We start from the raw sequence: 16,390 nt of genomic DNA, 5'->3' as shown, positions 1-16,390 counted from the left end.
GAATAGAAGTAAACAGGAAAGTTTATAATTGTATGCTCTGTCTGAATCATAAAAAAACCCATTGTGTTTTGTGACCCTTTAAAATGTTATGATCCAAGTAATTTTTAAATTACTTCTGTTACAGGCAATTTTTATTTATATTTATTTTAATTATATTTAAGTTAGGGGGTGTTAGGGTTAGACTTAGGTTTAGGGGTTAATAAATTTAGTATAGTGGCGGTGACGTTGGGGGCGGCAGATTAGGGGTTTATAAATGTAGGTAGGTGGCGGCGATGTTAGGTGCGGTAGATTAGGGGTTAATAAAATGTAACTAGTGTTTGCGATGCGGGAGTGCGGCGGTTTAGGGGTTAATATGTTTGTTTATTATAGTGCGGCGATGTCGGGAGCGGCATATTAGGGGTTAATAATTTTATTTTAGTGTTTGCGATGCGGGAGGGCCTCAGTTTAGGGGTTAATAGGTAGTTTATGGGTGTTAGTGTACTTTTTAGCACTTTTAGCACTCAGTTATGAGTTTTATGCTACAGCTTTGTAGCGTAAAACTCATAACTACTGACTTTAGATTGCATTACGAATCTTGCGGGATAGGCTGTACCGCTCACTTTTTGGCCTCCCAGAAAAAGCTTGTAATATCAGCCCTATGGAAGTCCCATTGAAAAAGACTTTAAAGTTAATTTTGCGTTAAGGCCAAAAAAATGTGCGGTGCCCCTAAACCTGCAAGACTTGTAATGCCAGCGGTAGTGAAAAGGCAACGTTATGAGCCTTAACGCTGCTTTTTCACACATACCGCAAAACTCGTAATCTAGCCGATAGAGAGGATCGTAGCTAACATGAAATTACCAGATAGAAATTGCTTTTTTAGAAAGATAATCTAAGGGGTTAAATTCTAATTTTTATTTTCATTTCTCATAGTAATACAATTCCTTATACAATTTTACTCAAAAAATATGCTTATTGTCATTAAACTAATGACAATTATTTGGAAGTACCCGTCAGCTCATTAAAGGGATACTAAACCCATTTTTTTATTCAGATAGAGCATGCAATTTTAAGCAACTTTCTAATTTACTCCTATTATCAATTTGTCTTTGTTCTCTTGCTATCTTTAGTTGAAAAAACAGGAATCTAAGCTAAGTAGCCGGCCCATTTTTAGTTTAGCACCTGGGTTGCGCTTGCTGATTGGTGGCTAAATGTACCCATTAATCAGCAAGTGCTATCCAGGGTTCTCAACCAAAATTGGGACGGCTCCTTTGCTAAGAATTCCTGCTTTTTCAAATAAAGATAGCAAGAAAATGAAGAAAAATTGATAATAGGAGTAAATTAGAAAGTTGCTTAAAATTGCATGCTCTATCTGAATCACAAAAGAAAAAAAAAAAGTGGGTTTAGTGTCCCTCCCTTTAACATAAGTATGAGGTGCACAACTGATACTCTTGTAGTTGTTTAAATGTAAACATATTTTACTTCTCATTTCAGTGTTGCTGTTTCAAATGTATGGTTTTAAAAACATTGCTCCTTTAAGTTATATTTTATAAAGCACACAAAATGACTATCTACAATATCAATTTTAAAGGGACACAAAACCCATTTTAAACAACATCACAATTTACTACTATCATCAAATGTGCTTTATTCTCTTGATATCCTATGTTGAAAAACATACCTAGGTAGGTTTAGGAGCCGTAATGCAGTACTGGGAGCTAGCTGCTGATTGGAGACTGCACATATATGCCTCTTTAAATGTTTTAAGCTAGCTCCCAGTAGTGTATTTTGGTTTGAAATACATGATAACAGAAGTCATTTGGAAAGTTAATTATAACTGTCTGAATCATTAAAGACAAAAGACAACTTTTGTGTGAAAATGCTCATTTTGTGCATTTGTGTCCTATAATACTTGTTGCTAATGGTGTTTCATATTGTGCAAGTGAAACTAATGTGTGCTTAGAGAACTTAGCTAAGGAGCACATTCTCATATTAAACTTTAAAGGGACAGAGAACACCTATTTTTATATAACTGCATCAATGTAAATATTTGCATAGGAAATTAGTACATCTAGGCAAGTATCCCCGCTTGCTTTCCCCCAGAAATTCTTAATATCCAATGTTTCCAATGCACAAGAGAATTGTGGGTAAGATATGCAAATTAGATATGCAAATTCTCAGTTTTTTTGCTTCAAAAATACTGTTTTGACACAGCGATCCTTTTAAACAGGATTATGACAGCAAACCAGAAATCACTCACTAGACAAGCCTGTTTCGTTCTTTTTGGAACTCATCAGTAGGAGATAGATTTCTGGTTGCTGCATTGGTAAAGCTATTTTCATGGTTAAACCAAAATTCATTAAAATTATGGGGGGAGATAAAAAACTGAAATTAAAATGCTCCATGTCTCAAAATCATTCTCATTATATAACTGCATGTAATAGACACTACTATAAAGAAGACTATGCACAGATACTGTACTAAAATCCAGTATGAAAACTTTTATAAACGTACTTAGACACTCCCAGTTTAGCACTGTTGATGAGGCTAGGCTGGGACACCCATTAAAAGGGGCTGGGAAAACAAGACAAGGAGACACTCCCCCCCTTCCCTGCATATAAAAAGGCATAATATGAACAGGAGCCAGCAGGAGTAAATGAGCGCATACATCTGGCACTGTGGGGCTTGGTTAGGAGTCTGAAAATCAGCACAATGTTATTAAAAAATAAGCAAAACTATAGTTACAAAAATACTCCCATATGAGCTATATAAATGATTAATCTACAAAACATTTATGCAAAGAAAAATCTTGTGTACATTACCCCTTTAAACATTTTGAGATCTGTTGTAAAATACATACACATTCTTATGGATATAAAAATAAGTTGTAAATTAACACTACCAGGTATTATAATCTGTGCTGTTGCTTTAATCAGTTTGTATTGAAAGCATATACTGCTGCAGAGAAAAAAGTACATTAAATTAATAATACTGTTTACAGAGTATTTTTATAAGGTTTTCAGTAAACAAGTCATATAAACAGAAACATTTTAACCCCATCATATTCCATCTTAGTTCATTTTAATATGCTAACGTTTTGACAGAATTGCTATTAAAGGGACAGTAAACACTTTGAGATTGTAATATAAAGTGCTTAATTATATATAGTAAAGAAACTTCCCCAATATTGTTTCATTATTTATTCTTGTCCCCTTGTTTTATCATTCACTTCTACAATCTGTATACATTTCCTGTTAAAAGTTCATGCTCCAGATTAAAAAGGGACACTAGACCCAAAAATTTTCTTTCGTGATTCAGATAGATCATGCAATTTTAAGCAACTTTCTAATTTACTCCTATTATCAAATTTTCTTCATTCTCTTGATATCTTTATTTGAAATGCAAGAATGTAAGTTTAGATACCGGCCCATTTTTGTCGAATAACCTGGGTTATTCTTGCTAATTGGTGGATAAATTCATCCACCAATAAAAAAGTGCTGTCCAGAGTTCTGAAGCTTAGATGCTTTCTTTTTTAAATAAAGATAGCAAGTGAACAAAGAAAAACTGATAATAGAAGTAAATTAGAAAGTTGCTTAAAATTGCATGCTCTATCTGAATCAAGAAAGAAAAATTTGGGTTCAGTTTCCCTTTAACACTGCAATATTTCACACAGTAATTGGTTGTACACCTTATTGACCCCTTTATATCTATCATTAATTACTTCAGCAGATAAGGAAACCTAGGTTATAACATGGTGACTCCCATTGTTTTATTGACACTAACATTTTACATTTGTTTTTCAGTATTTAAGTAACTAATATCACTTAAAGGGATGGTAAGGTCAGAAATGTTTTATGCATTTTTAAACAGTAATACTAGATATAAGAAGTTAACTAAATACCTTGCACTGCGCTTTTTCAATCGTTCACTTGCTATTGCGGCCAAAATATATGTAGATTTCCAAACCCACCGTGAGGCAAATTTGCATTAGCCAATCACGGTGGGCAACCTGTGTTTTTGCTTCCCTTCAGTTCCGGGTACTTGGAAGAAAACGCATGCGCTCTGATGTGCCTAAATTTAACGCATGCGCTTTGTGTTTTGCAATTCCATCTGCGATGTCAGTGGTTGTAAATGCGCATGTAAATCAAGCCAGATAATATGTGTGTGTTTGAGGTTTCAAGACCGCTCATTGTAGGGGGCTGGAAGTTGTGACATCAGGTATAGAAATAAAATAGTGTTTTAAAACATGATCGGACCTTCGTTTTGAAAAAATTGTAAGTAAATTCACATTCATAAATAATATGTAAACATTTGCATATTGACTTTACTAATCCTTTAAAAACACACACATCTGCATATTATTCCCAACTAATCTTTTCTTTGGCTATACCATTTTATATAGAATTAGTTAAGTGTTTAATGCCCCTTTAAATGAACAGAAACTGAAGGAAACCTATTAAAGGGGCAAGAAACCCAAAATGTTTATTTCATGATTCAGATACAGCGTTCAATTTTAAACAACTTTCACATTTACTTATATTAGCTAATTTGCTTCATTCTCTTGGAATCATGTGTTGATGAACAGCAATGGACTACTGACAACTAGTTGAGCACATCTGATGAATAATGATAAGAGTCTACATAGGTATGCTTTTTAACAAAGAATACCATGAGAACAAAGCAAAATTAGAAAACTAAAGTAAATTTGAAAGATAAAAGAAAAAAAATTGTGTTTCATGCCCTTTTAATTTGAGCCCTAAAAAAATATGTCAAAGTAAAATTATGTATTGCTATATTCAGCATGCATATAAACTTGTGTCAAAAAGCTTATATGGAATCATCTACCCTTGTGCTCAAACTTAACCCTTAAATCTATTTAATTGCTGCATATTTTGACTGTTAACTTGTTAAGAATAAAAAGTGTTGTCTGTGTTTTAAAAGTAACCTTTTTGATGAATACTTCTGTAATGTATTAATGCTGAATGACTGTGCCTATGTAAAGCAGTAATGTGATACTACTGATACTAATGAAAGTCTGTTCTCCTTTATTCAATATCCTGTGAAAGCACTTCCAGTGCTCAAGAAGTCTGTTAAATAAATGTCAAAGCAACTTCAAAAACACAGGCAATATATTTCTATGAGTTAAAGGATTATATTTATTGTCTTTTCCTATGCTTGTATTTGATATATTTTAATCTTGTAAAAATGCCAAGTATTAATAAAATGTTATAACATATGAAATACCATGAAAATAAAACATCTCGGTTTTTGTTTTATTCTAAACTCCTGCTTTCACAAGTTTTCTTTCCAAATGTTTACCTTTAGTGAACAAGTATAGTGCTCTATATTAACTGGTCTAATTTTACAACCACAAAATGACAAAATAAATACCAGGACTATAAATTATTTAGTAGCCTGAAAAATAAACTATATATATATATATATATTTATTAAAAGGAGGGTTGGAGAAAAGGAGCGCCAAGAAAAGGCAAGGCCTCGGGAGTGGGTATATATAGAATATATATGTATGTCGGCGTTTATCCTTGTTAGGACACTAATAGGGTGCTCCTTTTCTCCAACCCTCCTTTTGCTATATCTATCTGTGGGTATTTGGGGACCCACCCGAAACAGGAGCCATAGGTCTATTTTTCAGAGCGCTGTGAGCTACAACAATTCTTTATATATATTTATTAATTAGAGATAGCAATAAGGACCAATGAAACAAAGAAATAATGCATAAACTGAACATAAGCTGTGCCTCTCTCATTGGTGGTTATTTTTAAGGGTGTAATGCACCCCAAAAATATCAAAGGAAACAGCTACCCTGAATTTTTAAGGCAGCAAAAAACAACACACAAACAGCACCTTAGCTACTTTTTCCCTTAATAGGGTTCTTTGGTGACCAGTGGTACAGAGGGGACTGCTTTCCTCTCCAATATTCCAATGTTACAAGATTCCACAGCACCAAGAGTTCATAGAAAAATACAGAAATTTATAGAGGTACAAACAATGCAAAGTTTCAGGAGCCATTCCCTTAATCATGCATAGCATCAACAGGTGTATACAGAGCCTTTATAGGGGAAAACCTTAACCCTTCACATACTTATCACCATATGTTAACATAGCACCACCTAGTGGAATTTGCTCAATAATACATTTATTTTTAATTTTATTTTGACAACCTACCTAACTTTCAGATCTCCAAATAGAAACTATTTGATTTCATACATAAACCGGCTAATCCAATTAAAAACAATACTTAGACAGAGACGATGCCTTTAAATCTTTTATAATCCTGATTCAACCTTTCAGAAACACTGCAAAATCAAGTTCCCTATTCAAACCCATAGGGATCATTGTATTAAGTTTATGGATCCAAAAGGATTCCTTTTGTTTCAACAATTGTTCCCTATTGCCTCCTCTACGTAACCTGCCTACACTGTAATTATTTGCCATCTTAGTTGGCTGACGCTGTGCCCAGCCTCTAAAAAGTGACTGGACACAGGGGCATTTATATCCCCACATCTAATATTAGACTTGTGTTGACTCATCCTATCCCTTACCTTTCTGGTCGTTTCACCCAAATAGATTTTTGAACACGGGCATTTTATCACGTAAATTACATAGGATGAGTCACACGTGAAGTATTCCCTGATTTTAAATTTTTTCCCTGTTAGAGGGTGTAAAAAGTACTTGCCTTTAATCACCGCATCACAACTTGCACAGCCCAAACAAGGATATGTGCCAGTATTTTTAGCAGTTATGTATGTTTGGCTCAGTGTTTTCCTTGAACCCACATAACTCCTCACTAATCTATCTTTCTTTCTCTTGTAAAGGTGTATCCAGTCCACGGGTTCATCCATTACTTGTGGGATATTCTCCTTCCCAACAGGAAGTTGCAAGAGGACACCCACAGGAGAGCTGTCTATATAGCTCCTCCCCTAACTGCCACCCCCAGTCATTCTCTTGCTACTCTCGACAAGAAAGGAAGTATCAAGAGATATGTGGTGACTTAGTGTAGTTTTTACCTTCAATCAAGAGTTTGTTATTTTTAAACGGTACCGGCGTTGTACTGTTTTACTCTCAGGCAGAAATTGGAAGAAGAATCTGCCTGGAGGTTGATGATCTTAGCGGTTTGTAACTAAGGTCCATTGCTGTTCTCACACATAACTGAAGAGTATGGAAAGAAAACTTCAGTTGGGGGGACGGTTTGCAGGTCACCTGCTTTGAGGTATGTTCAGTATATTTTTTTTTCTAGAGAGATGATAAGGTCTAGAAAAGTCTGACAATGTCTGGTATATTTGAGGTAAGCCTGATACAGTGATTTAACAATGACTGGGATAATGCTTACAAGATAAGGGTAATATTCATGTTAACTCTCATTAGGGTTGCCCCCTCAGCAATATTTTCCTGGACACTTATGAGTTACACATGCTGCAGGGTGTGCAGGGAGGAACATGTATTGTGTTTCTGGACAGCACTATTCCTATTCCCCCCTGTACACCCTGCAGCATGTGTAACTTATAATGGTTCTGTATTTAAAGGGACGGGTGGAAACCCTAACTCTCATATTACTTAGTGTAAAAACGTTTGCATAACTTACAGAAAAAAACGTTTTTTCTCTGAGGGTGATAAATCTTTATTTGGGGCCTAGTTTTCCACATGGCTTGTTAGATCACTCCTAGGAGTACTTTTTTTAAGGCCCTCTGACATTGAGTGCATGGTAGGAGGGGCCTATTTTCGCGCACTTTATGCGCAGTTGATATTCAGACTGAGACATCCAGCTTCCCTAAAGGAGTCCTCTGGCAGCTAGGACCGCTATAGAGGGTTTTTATCCTGCAAAAATCGTGTTTAAGGGCAGGTAGGAGCCACAGCAGAGCTGTGGCAGTGTGTTTGACTGTTTTTTAACGGTTTTACCGTTTTTCTAATCCGGTTTGTGGCCTAGTGGGTGCAATGCTGCTTTAGTAGTAAAAATTTCGTTGAGTTTACTACTTTTTAACACTGTTTTGCAGTTTATGTGGTAGTTTTTTTCTCTTAAAGGCACAGTACCGTTTTTGTTTAATTGCTTTTTCACATTTATTAAAGTGTTTTCCAAGCTTGCTGGTCTCATTACATGTCTGACATAGAGGAAACTCCTTGTTCATTATGTTTAGAAGCCATTGTGGAACCCCCTCTTAGAATGTGTACCAAATGCACTGACCTTTCTATAAGTTATAAAGACCATATTATGGGTTTTAAAGATTTATCACCAGAGGTTTCTCAGACTGACAAAAGGGAGGTTATGCCATCTAGCTCTCCCCATGTGTCAGAACCTATAACTCCCGCTCGTGACGCCAAGTACATCTAGCGCGTCCAATGCGTTTACCTTACAAGACATGGCGGCAGTTATGAATCATACCCTCACAGAGGTATTGTCCAAACTGCCAGGGTTACAAGGTAAGCGAGACAGCTCTGGGGCTAGAACAAATAAAGAGCTTTCTGACACTTTAGTAGCTATGTCTGATATACCCTCACAATGTACAGAAGCCGAAGCAGGAGAGCTTCTATCTGTGGGTGACATTTCTGATTCAGGTAAGGCGTTACTTCAGTCTGACTCTGAAATGACAGCATTTAAATTTAAGCTTGAACACCTCCGCTTGTTGCTCAGGGAGGTTTTAGCAACTCTGGATGACTGTGACACCATTGTAGTCCCAGAGAAATTGTGTAAAATGGACAAATACTTTGCAGTGCCTGTTTACACTTATGTTTTTCCAATCCCTAAGAGGTTTTCAGAAATTATTACGAAGGAATGGGATAGACCAGGTGTACCGTTCTCTCCCCCTCCTGCTTTTAAAAAGATGTTTCCCATAGATGCCGCTACACGGGACTCGTGGCAGACGGTCCCTAAGGTGGAGGGAGCAGTCTCTACCCTAGCTAAGCGTACAACTATCCCCGTCAAGGACAATTGTGCTTTCCTAGATCCAATGGATAAAAAATTAGAGGGTTCCCTTAAGAAAATCTTTATACAACAAGGTTTTATTCTCCAGCCTCTTGCATGCATTGCCCCAGTCACTGCTGCAGCGGCTTTCTGGTTCGAGTCTCTTGAAGAGGCTCTACAGGTGGAGACCCCGTTGGATGATATCCTAGATAGGCTTAAAGCTCTTAAGTTAGCCAATTCATTTATTTCTGACGCCGTTTTTCATTTAACAAAGCTAACGGCTAACAATTCAGGTTTTGCCATTCAGGCGCGTAGGGCACTATGGCTTAAATCCTGGTCAGCTGACATTACTTCAAAGTCTAAGCTTCTCAACATCCCCTTCATTCTATTCGGGCCTGGACTGAAGGAGATCATTTCTGATATTACTGGAGGAAAAGGCCACGCCCTTCCCAAGGATAGGTCAAAAAAATTAAGGAACAAACAGACTAATTTTTGTTCCTTTCAAAACATCAAGAGTGGCGCAGCTTCAACTTCCTCTGCTGCAAAACAAGAAGGAAATTTTGCCCAATCCAAGCCAGTCTGGAGACCTAACCAAACTTGGAGCAAGGGAAAGCAGGCCAAAAAACCTGCTGCTGCCTCTAAAACAGCATGAAGGAGTAGCCCCTGATCCGGGACCGGATCTAGTTGGGGGCATATTTTCTCTCTTCGCCCAGGCTTGGGCAAGAGATGTCCAGGATCCCTGGGGTCTGGAGATTGTTTCCCAGGGATATCTTCTGGATTTCAAAGCCTCATCTCCAAAAGGGAGATTTCATCTCTCACAATTATCTGCAAACCAGATAAAGAGAGAGGCATTCTTACGTTGTGTGCAAGACCTTCTGGTCATGGGAGTGATCCACCCAGTTCCAAGGGAGGAACAGGGGCAAGGATTCTATTCAAATCTGTTTATAGTTCCCAAAAAAGAGGGAACTTTCAGACCAATCTTGGATCTCAAGATCCTAAACAAATTTCTCAGGGTCCCATCCTTCAAGATGGAGACTATTCGAACCATCCTACCTATGATCCAGGAGGGTCAATATATGACTACCGTGGACTTAAAGGATGCTTATCTCCACATTCCGATACACAGAGATCATCATCGGTTTCTCAGGTTTGCCTTCCTAGACAGGCATTACCAGTTTGTGGCACTTCCCTTCGGGTTAGCCACGGCACCAAGAATCTTTACGAAGGTTCTAGGGTCCCTACTGGTGGTTCTAAGGCCACGAGGCATAGCGGTGGCTCCTTACCTAGATGACATTCTGATACAGGCATTGTATTTTCAAATCGCCAAGTCCCATACGGACATTGTTCTGACATTCCTGAGGTCTCATGGGTGGAAGGTGAATGAAGAAAAGAGTTCTCTCTCCCCTCTCACAAGAGTTTCCTTCCTAGGAACTCTGATAGATTCAGTAGAAATGAAGATTTTTCTGACAGAGGTCAGGTTGTCAAAGCTTCTAACTTCCTGCCGTGCTCTTTATTCCACTTCTCAGCCATCAGTGGCTCAGTGTATGGAAGTAATCGGCTTAATGGTAGCGGCAATGGACATAGTTCTGTTTGCCCGCCTACATCTCAGACCACTGCAACTTTGCATGCTCAATCAGTGGAATGGGGATTACACAGATTTGTCCCTTCTGCTAAATCTGGATCAAGAGACCAGAGATTCTCTTCTCTGGTGGCTATCTCAGGTCCATCTGTCCAGGGGAATGAGCTTCCACAGGCCAGAATGGACTATAGTGATGACAGATGCCAGCCTTCTGGGCTAGGGCGCAGTCTGGAACTCCCTGAAGGCTCAGGGTTCGTGGACTCAGGAGGAAGCCCTCCTTCCAATAAACATTCTGGAACTAAGAGCGATATTCAATGCTCTTCAGTCTTGGCCTCAGCTAGCTGCGGTCAGGTTCATCAGATTTCAGTCAGACAACATCACGACTGTAGCCTATATCAACAATCAGGGGGGTACAAAGAGCCCCCTGGCGATGTTGGAGGTTTCAAAGATAATTCTATGGGCAGAGGTTCACTCTTGCCATCTCTCAGCTATCCATATCCCAGGAGTAGAGAACTGGGAGGCGGATTTTTTAAGTCGGCAGACTTTTCATCTGGGGGAGTGGGAGCTCCATCCGGAGGTATTTGCCCAGTTGATTCAACTATGGGGCAAACCAGAACTGGATCCCATGGCATCTCGTCAGAACGCCAAGCTTCCTCGTTACGGGTCCAGGTCCAGGGATCCCAAGGCAGCACTGATAGATGCTCTAGCAGCACCCTGGTCCTTCAGCCTGGCTTATGTGTTTCCACCGTTTCCTCTGCTCCCTCGTCTGATTGCCAAGATCAAGCAGGAGAGAGCTTCTGTGATTTTGATAGCTCCTACATGGCCACGCAGGACTTGGTATGCAGATCTGGTGGACATGTCATCCTTTACACCATGGACTCTGCCGCTGAGGCAGGACCTTTTACTTCAAGGTCCTTTCAAACATCCAAATCTAATTTCTCTGTGTCAGACTGCTTGGAGATTGAACGCTTGATTCTATCAAAGCGTGGTTTTTCCGAGTCGGTCATTGATACCTTATTTCAGGCTTGAAAGCCTGTCACCAGGAAAATCTATCATAAGATATGGTGTAAATATCTTCATTGGTGTGAATCCAAGGGTTACTCATGGAGTAAAGTCAGGATTCCTAGAATCTTATCCTTTCTCCAAGAGGGATTGGAGAAAGGATTGCCTGCTAGTTCCTTAAAGGGACAGATTTCTGCTCTGTCTATTCTTTTGCACAAACATCTGGCTGAGGTTCCAGATGTTCAGGCATTTTGTCAGGCTTTAGTTAGAATTAAGCCTTTGTTTAAACCTGTTGCTCCGCCATGGAGTTTAAATTTAGTTCTTAAAGTTCTTCAAGGGGTTCCATTTGAACCTTTGCATTCCATAGATATTAAACTTTTATCTTGGAAAGTTCTGTTTCTAGTAGCTATCTCCTCGGCTCGAAGAGTTTCTGAGTTATCTGCTTTACAGTGTGATTCCCCTTATCTGATTTTCCATGCAGATAAGGTAGTTTTTCGTACCAAACCTGGGTTTCTTCCTAAGGTAGTATCTAATAAGAACATCAATCAGGAGATTGTTGTTCCTTCATTATGTCCTAATCCTTCCTCAAAGAAGGAATGTCTTTTACACAATCTTGATGTGGTTCGTGCTTTAAAGTTTTATTTACAAGCCACGAAGGATTTTCGTCAAATATCTGCTTTGTTTGTTGTCTACTCTGGACAGAGGAGAGGCCAAAAGGCTTCGGCAACTTCTCTTTCTTTTTGGCTGAGAAGCATAATCCGCTTAGCTTATGAGACTGCTGGCCAGCAGCCTCCTGAAAGAATTACAGCTCATTCCACTAGAGCGATGGCTTCCACATGGGCTTTTAAAAATGAGGCCTCTGTTGAACAGATTTGTAAGGCGGCGACTTGGTCTTCGCTTCACACTTTTTCTAAATTCTACAAATTCGATACTTTTGCTTCTTCGGAGGCTATTTTTGGGAGAAAGGTCTTACAGGCAGTGGTGCCTTCCGTTTAAGTTCCTGCCTTGTCCCTCCCTTCATCCGTGTCCTAAAGCTTTGGTATTGGTATCCCACAAGTAATGGATGAACCGTGGACTGGATACACCTTTACAAGAGAAAACAAAATTTATGCTTACCTGATAAATTTATTTCTCTTGTGGTGTATCCAGTCCACGGCCCGCCCTGTCATTTTAAGGCAGGTATTTTTTATTTTTAAACTACAGTCACCACTGCACCCTATAGTTTCTCCTTTTTTCTTGCTTGTCTTCGGTCGAATGACTGGGGGTGGCAGTTAGGGGAGGAGCTATATAGACAGCTCTGCTGTGGGTGTCCTCTTGTAACTTCCTGTTGGGAAGGAGAATATCCCACAAGTAATGGATGAACCCGTGGACTAGATACACCACAAGAGAAATACATTTATCAGGTAAGCATAAATTTTGTTTTCAGATTAGGCACCCTTTTATAGGCCATCATTGGGGGATCCCTAAAGGCAACAATATCAGGGTTACAGTCTCTAAGAATGATCCAATGTTTATAAATGATCTTTGAGATATCTTTGCTGTAGGGGTTAAATTGAGTGACACAGACCATGTGTTGTGGTTTCTTTTCTTTCCCAGCAATACCTGGTCTCTCCTCCAGAATCCTCTTTTTTTCTTTACTTATTAAAGGATCCGGATAACCTCTTTCCTTAAACCTAGTGGCCATTTAATCCAATCTCTGTTCTGCCACTGCACTATCTGTCACAATTCTCTTAACCCTCAGCATTTGGCTGCGTGGGAGGGAATTTTTTAATTGGTCTGGGTGATAACTATCAAAGGCCAACAATGTGTTTCTGTCAGTAGGTTTTTTTGTGTATATCCACATTTAATAGACCATCTGGATTTCTATAAATTACTGTGTCCAGGAAAACTATACTTTCCTCACTAAAAGATACAGTGAATTTTACACCATTAACAGCATTATTAAGTTGTTCAACAAAGGAGAGGAGGGTTCCAATGTCACCCCACCACACGCCAAACACGTCATCTATGAAGCCCCACCAGGCTGCTCCATAGAGTTTAAATAGTGTATTTTCATAAACAAATCTTTCTTCTATTTGTCCCATAAAGAGGTTGGCGTATGATGGGGCAACATTGGAACCCATTGCTGCCCCTCTTACCTGTTCATACCATTCATCAGCAAAAATAAAATAATTGTGGTACAACACAATTCTTAGTAATTCTTCTATAAATTGTAATTGAGGCATAGTATATACACCAGTGTTTTTAAGGGTACACATACTTACTTGATTCAATCCCACTTTCATGATTTATAACAGTGTACAAACTACACACATCTAAGGTAAACAATATGTACTTAGCATTTTGCACAGATAGATTTTTAAGTTTATCCAAGAAATCATTGGTGTCCCTAATATAAGAGGTTAACTTTAACACTTCAGGCTGAAGTATCTTATCTAAATATGTGGCAATGTTGGTAAACACGGAATTGACTCCAGCCAGTCAATTCCGTGTTTACCAACATTGCCAATATTTAGATAAGATACTTCAGCCTGAAGTGTTAAAGTTAACCTCTTATATTAGGGACACCAATGATTTCTTGGATAAACTTAAAAATCTATCTGTGCAAAATGTGTTTGAGTAAAATAAATGTTGTCTAATGTTGTTATTTAAACCATTTATTTGCAGAAAATAACTGGTCAAAGTAACAATAAAGAGGCAGTGTTTTCAGACCTCAAATAATGCAAAGAAAACAAGTTTATATTCATTTTTAAACAACAGAATACTAATGGTTTAACTTAGCAAGAGTTCAGAAATCAATATTTGGTGGAATAACCCTGATTTTCAATCACAGCTGTCATGCATCTTGGCATGTTCTCCACCAGTCTTTCACATTGCTGTTGGGTGACTTTATGCCGCTTCTGGCACAAAAATTCAAGCAACTCAATTTTGTTTGATGGCTTGTGACCATCCATCTTCCTCTTGATCACATTCCAGAGGTTTTCAATGGGGTTCAGGTATGGAGATCGGGCTGACTATGACAGGGTCTTGATCTGATGGTCCTCCATCCATACCTTGATTGACCTGGCTCTGTGGCATGGAACATTGTCCTGCAGGGAAAAAAACAATCCTCAGAGTTGGAGAACATTGTAAGAGCAGAAGCAAGCACGTCTCCTTGTACGTGTCTTGATTCATGTGTCCTTTACAAAGATAAATCAGCTAGTAACAAATTGTCTTAAAGGGACATTCAGCATCTCTTGCTTTTATTTAAACAAATAAATAAATAACTAAAAATTGGGCTTTGCTAAGCAAGATCTGTAATTTAGGTTTTCAAAATGCTGAAAAAATGCCTAATCTTGCTCTTTGATCTGAAGCATTTGCAGGTTACAGAATAAGCCTTTTGGCCTTATTAGGTAATGTGGGACAAGCAAAATTCTACACAAAATCAAGAGGTGTTTAATGTCCTTTTAAAGACATTGATTAATATTACAGAAATATAAATCTCATATATAGTGATGAAAGAACAAACCGCAGTTAATTAATGTGACATGGGTAAGATCCTTCCTGACCTCCATCTTACCATGAAGCATAATCCATTATCTTTAATGTTATAGGGTGGTATACATTTTATCAAACTGATGAGTTGTTTTTATCGAGTACAATAAATGGAAAATAAACAGTTATCAAAATTGGGTAATGGCACTGTAAGGTTTATACTCACCTTTTTTCTTTTTTTACTGTGCCTTTAAGGAGATCACTTCCTTACCTTTAAAAGGGACTTCCTCCCAGCAGTTCATTGCTGGTTAATTGAAGCCTACATCGGATCTTCAACTCTGACAGCCTCAAAGTGGTTTACACTTCTACTTGAATAAATTTGAAAACTACGCTATCATCAGTCTGCAGTAAACTAACCTCTAAACTTACTTTTGAGCAGGTTAGTTTTCCCGGAGCCTTTTACCATCTGTTGGCATTCCGTTTCTCTGTTCTGGAAGCCGGATCCTCACAGCAAGCCTCATTACGTCATCAGCTACGGCCGGACTGCTTCTAGCTGTGTCTCTCTCCTTGCAGCTTGCCGGGTACAGTCCGGAACGCTTCCACTCGCCTACAGTTACCGAGGTCAACTCTCTGTGAGTAAACCTTCCTCCTGATCTGAGCTAAGTAAATCCTCATTTGGAACAGAGGTAGGACTTTTGATTATTCTTGCTAAACTTATGCCTATATTTCCTTACTGTTATTGCTAACTTAGATACCAGTGGGTAACGTATGGCTAAATTGAATCACATATGTTGCTAGTGAAACCTCACTATAAAGTAACAGCTGTGACACACTAATACATTTTATTACCATGATGAATACCATATAGTTAATACCTTGGTGATGTATTATATATCTTTACATAATTAACCAGCCAAAGGAATAATAGGACTTGGTATAACATTGAAAAAGTTTATTCCGGTTCTGTTAAACAATTATAAAAAATGGATCTCAATACCATGACAGAACACCTAAAAGTCTTATCAGACAGGGTATAGATGCTTGCAACCTCATTTCATGAATTAAAAACTGAGAATCAGGCTTTGAAAGCTTGCCTCAGAGAAAGCCTTTCAGTTAAATCAACCCAAAGCGAGCACCTCCCTGAACCAGCTGTATCCACACCAGAGAAATTTTCTGGAAATCGCTCTCAGTTCAGAGAGTTCAGAAATTCATGCATGTTATTATTCGAATTAAAACCCAAGACATATGCTTCTGAAAGAACAAGAGTTCTTACTGTTATATCTTACTTGAGAGGAGAGCCCAGGGCATGGGCAGACACCTTTTTTGAAAAACAGGATTCTATACTGGGGTCATTGGACGCTTTCTTTACCGAAATGTCCGCCCTCTATGATGATCCCTACAAACAAATCTCAGCTGAGAATAATCTCAGAGCATTAAAACAA

At 38.5% G+C, this 16,390-nt stretch overlaps 1 protein-coding gene across 1 annotated transcript in view; it reads left to right on the top strand.

Annotated features, from left to right (window-relative positions):
* Window positions 1-15,501, top strand: part of SLC6A3 (solute carrier family 6 member 3) — a 297,995-nt gene extending 282,494 nt beyond the window's left edge. The window contains exon 14 of the mRNA XM_053715819.1: window positions 15,388-15,501. Coding sequence (XP_053571794.1) covers window positions 15,388-15,501 — 114 coding nt within the window. The remainder of the gene's footprint in view (window positions 1-15,387) is intronic.
* Window positions 15,502-16,390: the final 889 nt, after the last annotated feature.

The sequence above is a fragment of the Bombina bombina genome, chromosome 5 (assembly GCF_027579735.1).
Source record: "Bombina bombina isolate aBomBom1 chromosome 5, aBomBom1.pri, whole genome shotgun sequence".
NCBI classification, from domain to species: Eukaryota; Metazoa; Chordata; class Amphibia; order Anura; family Bombinatoridae; genus Bombina; species Bombina bombina.
Note: the sequence above shows the minus strand (reverse complement) of the source record. Positions and strands in the feature narration are given on the sequence as shown.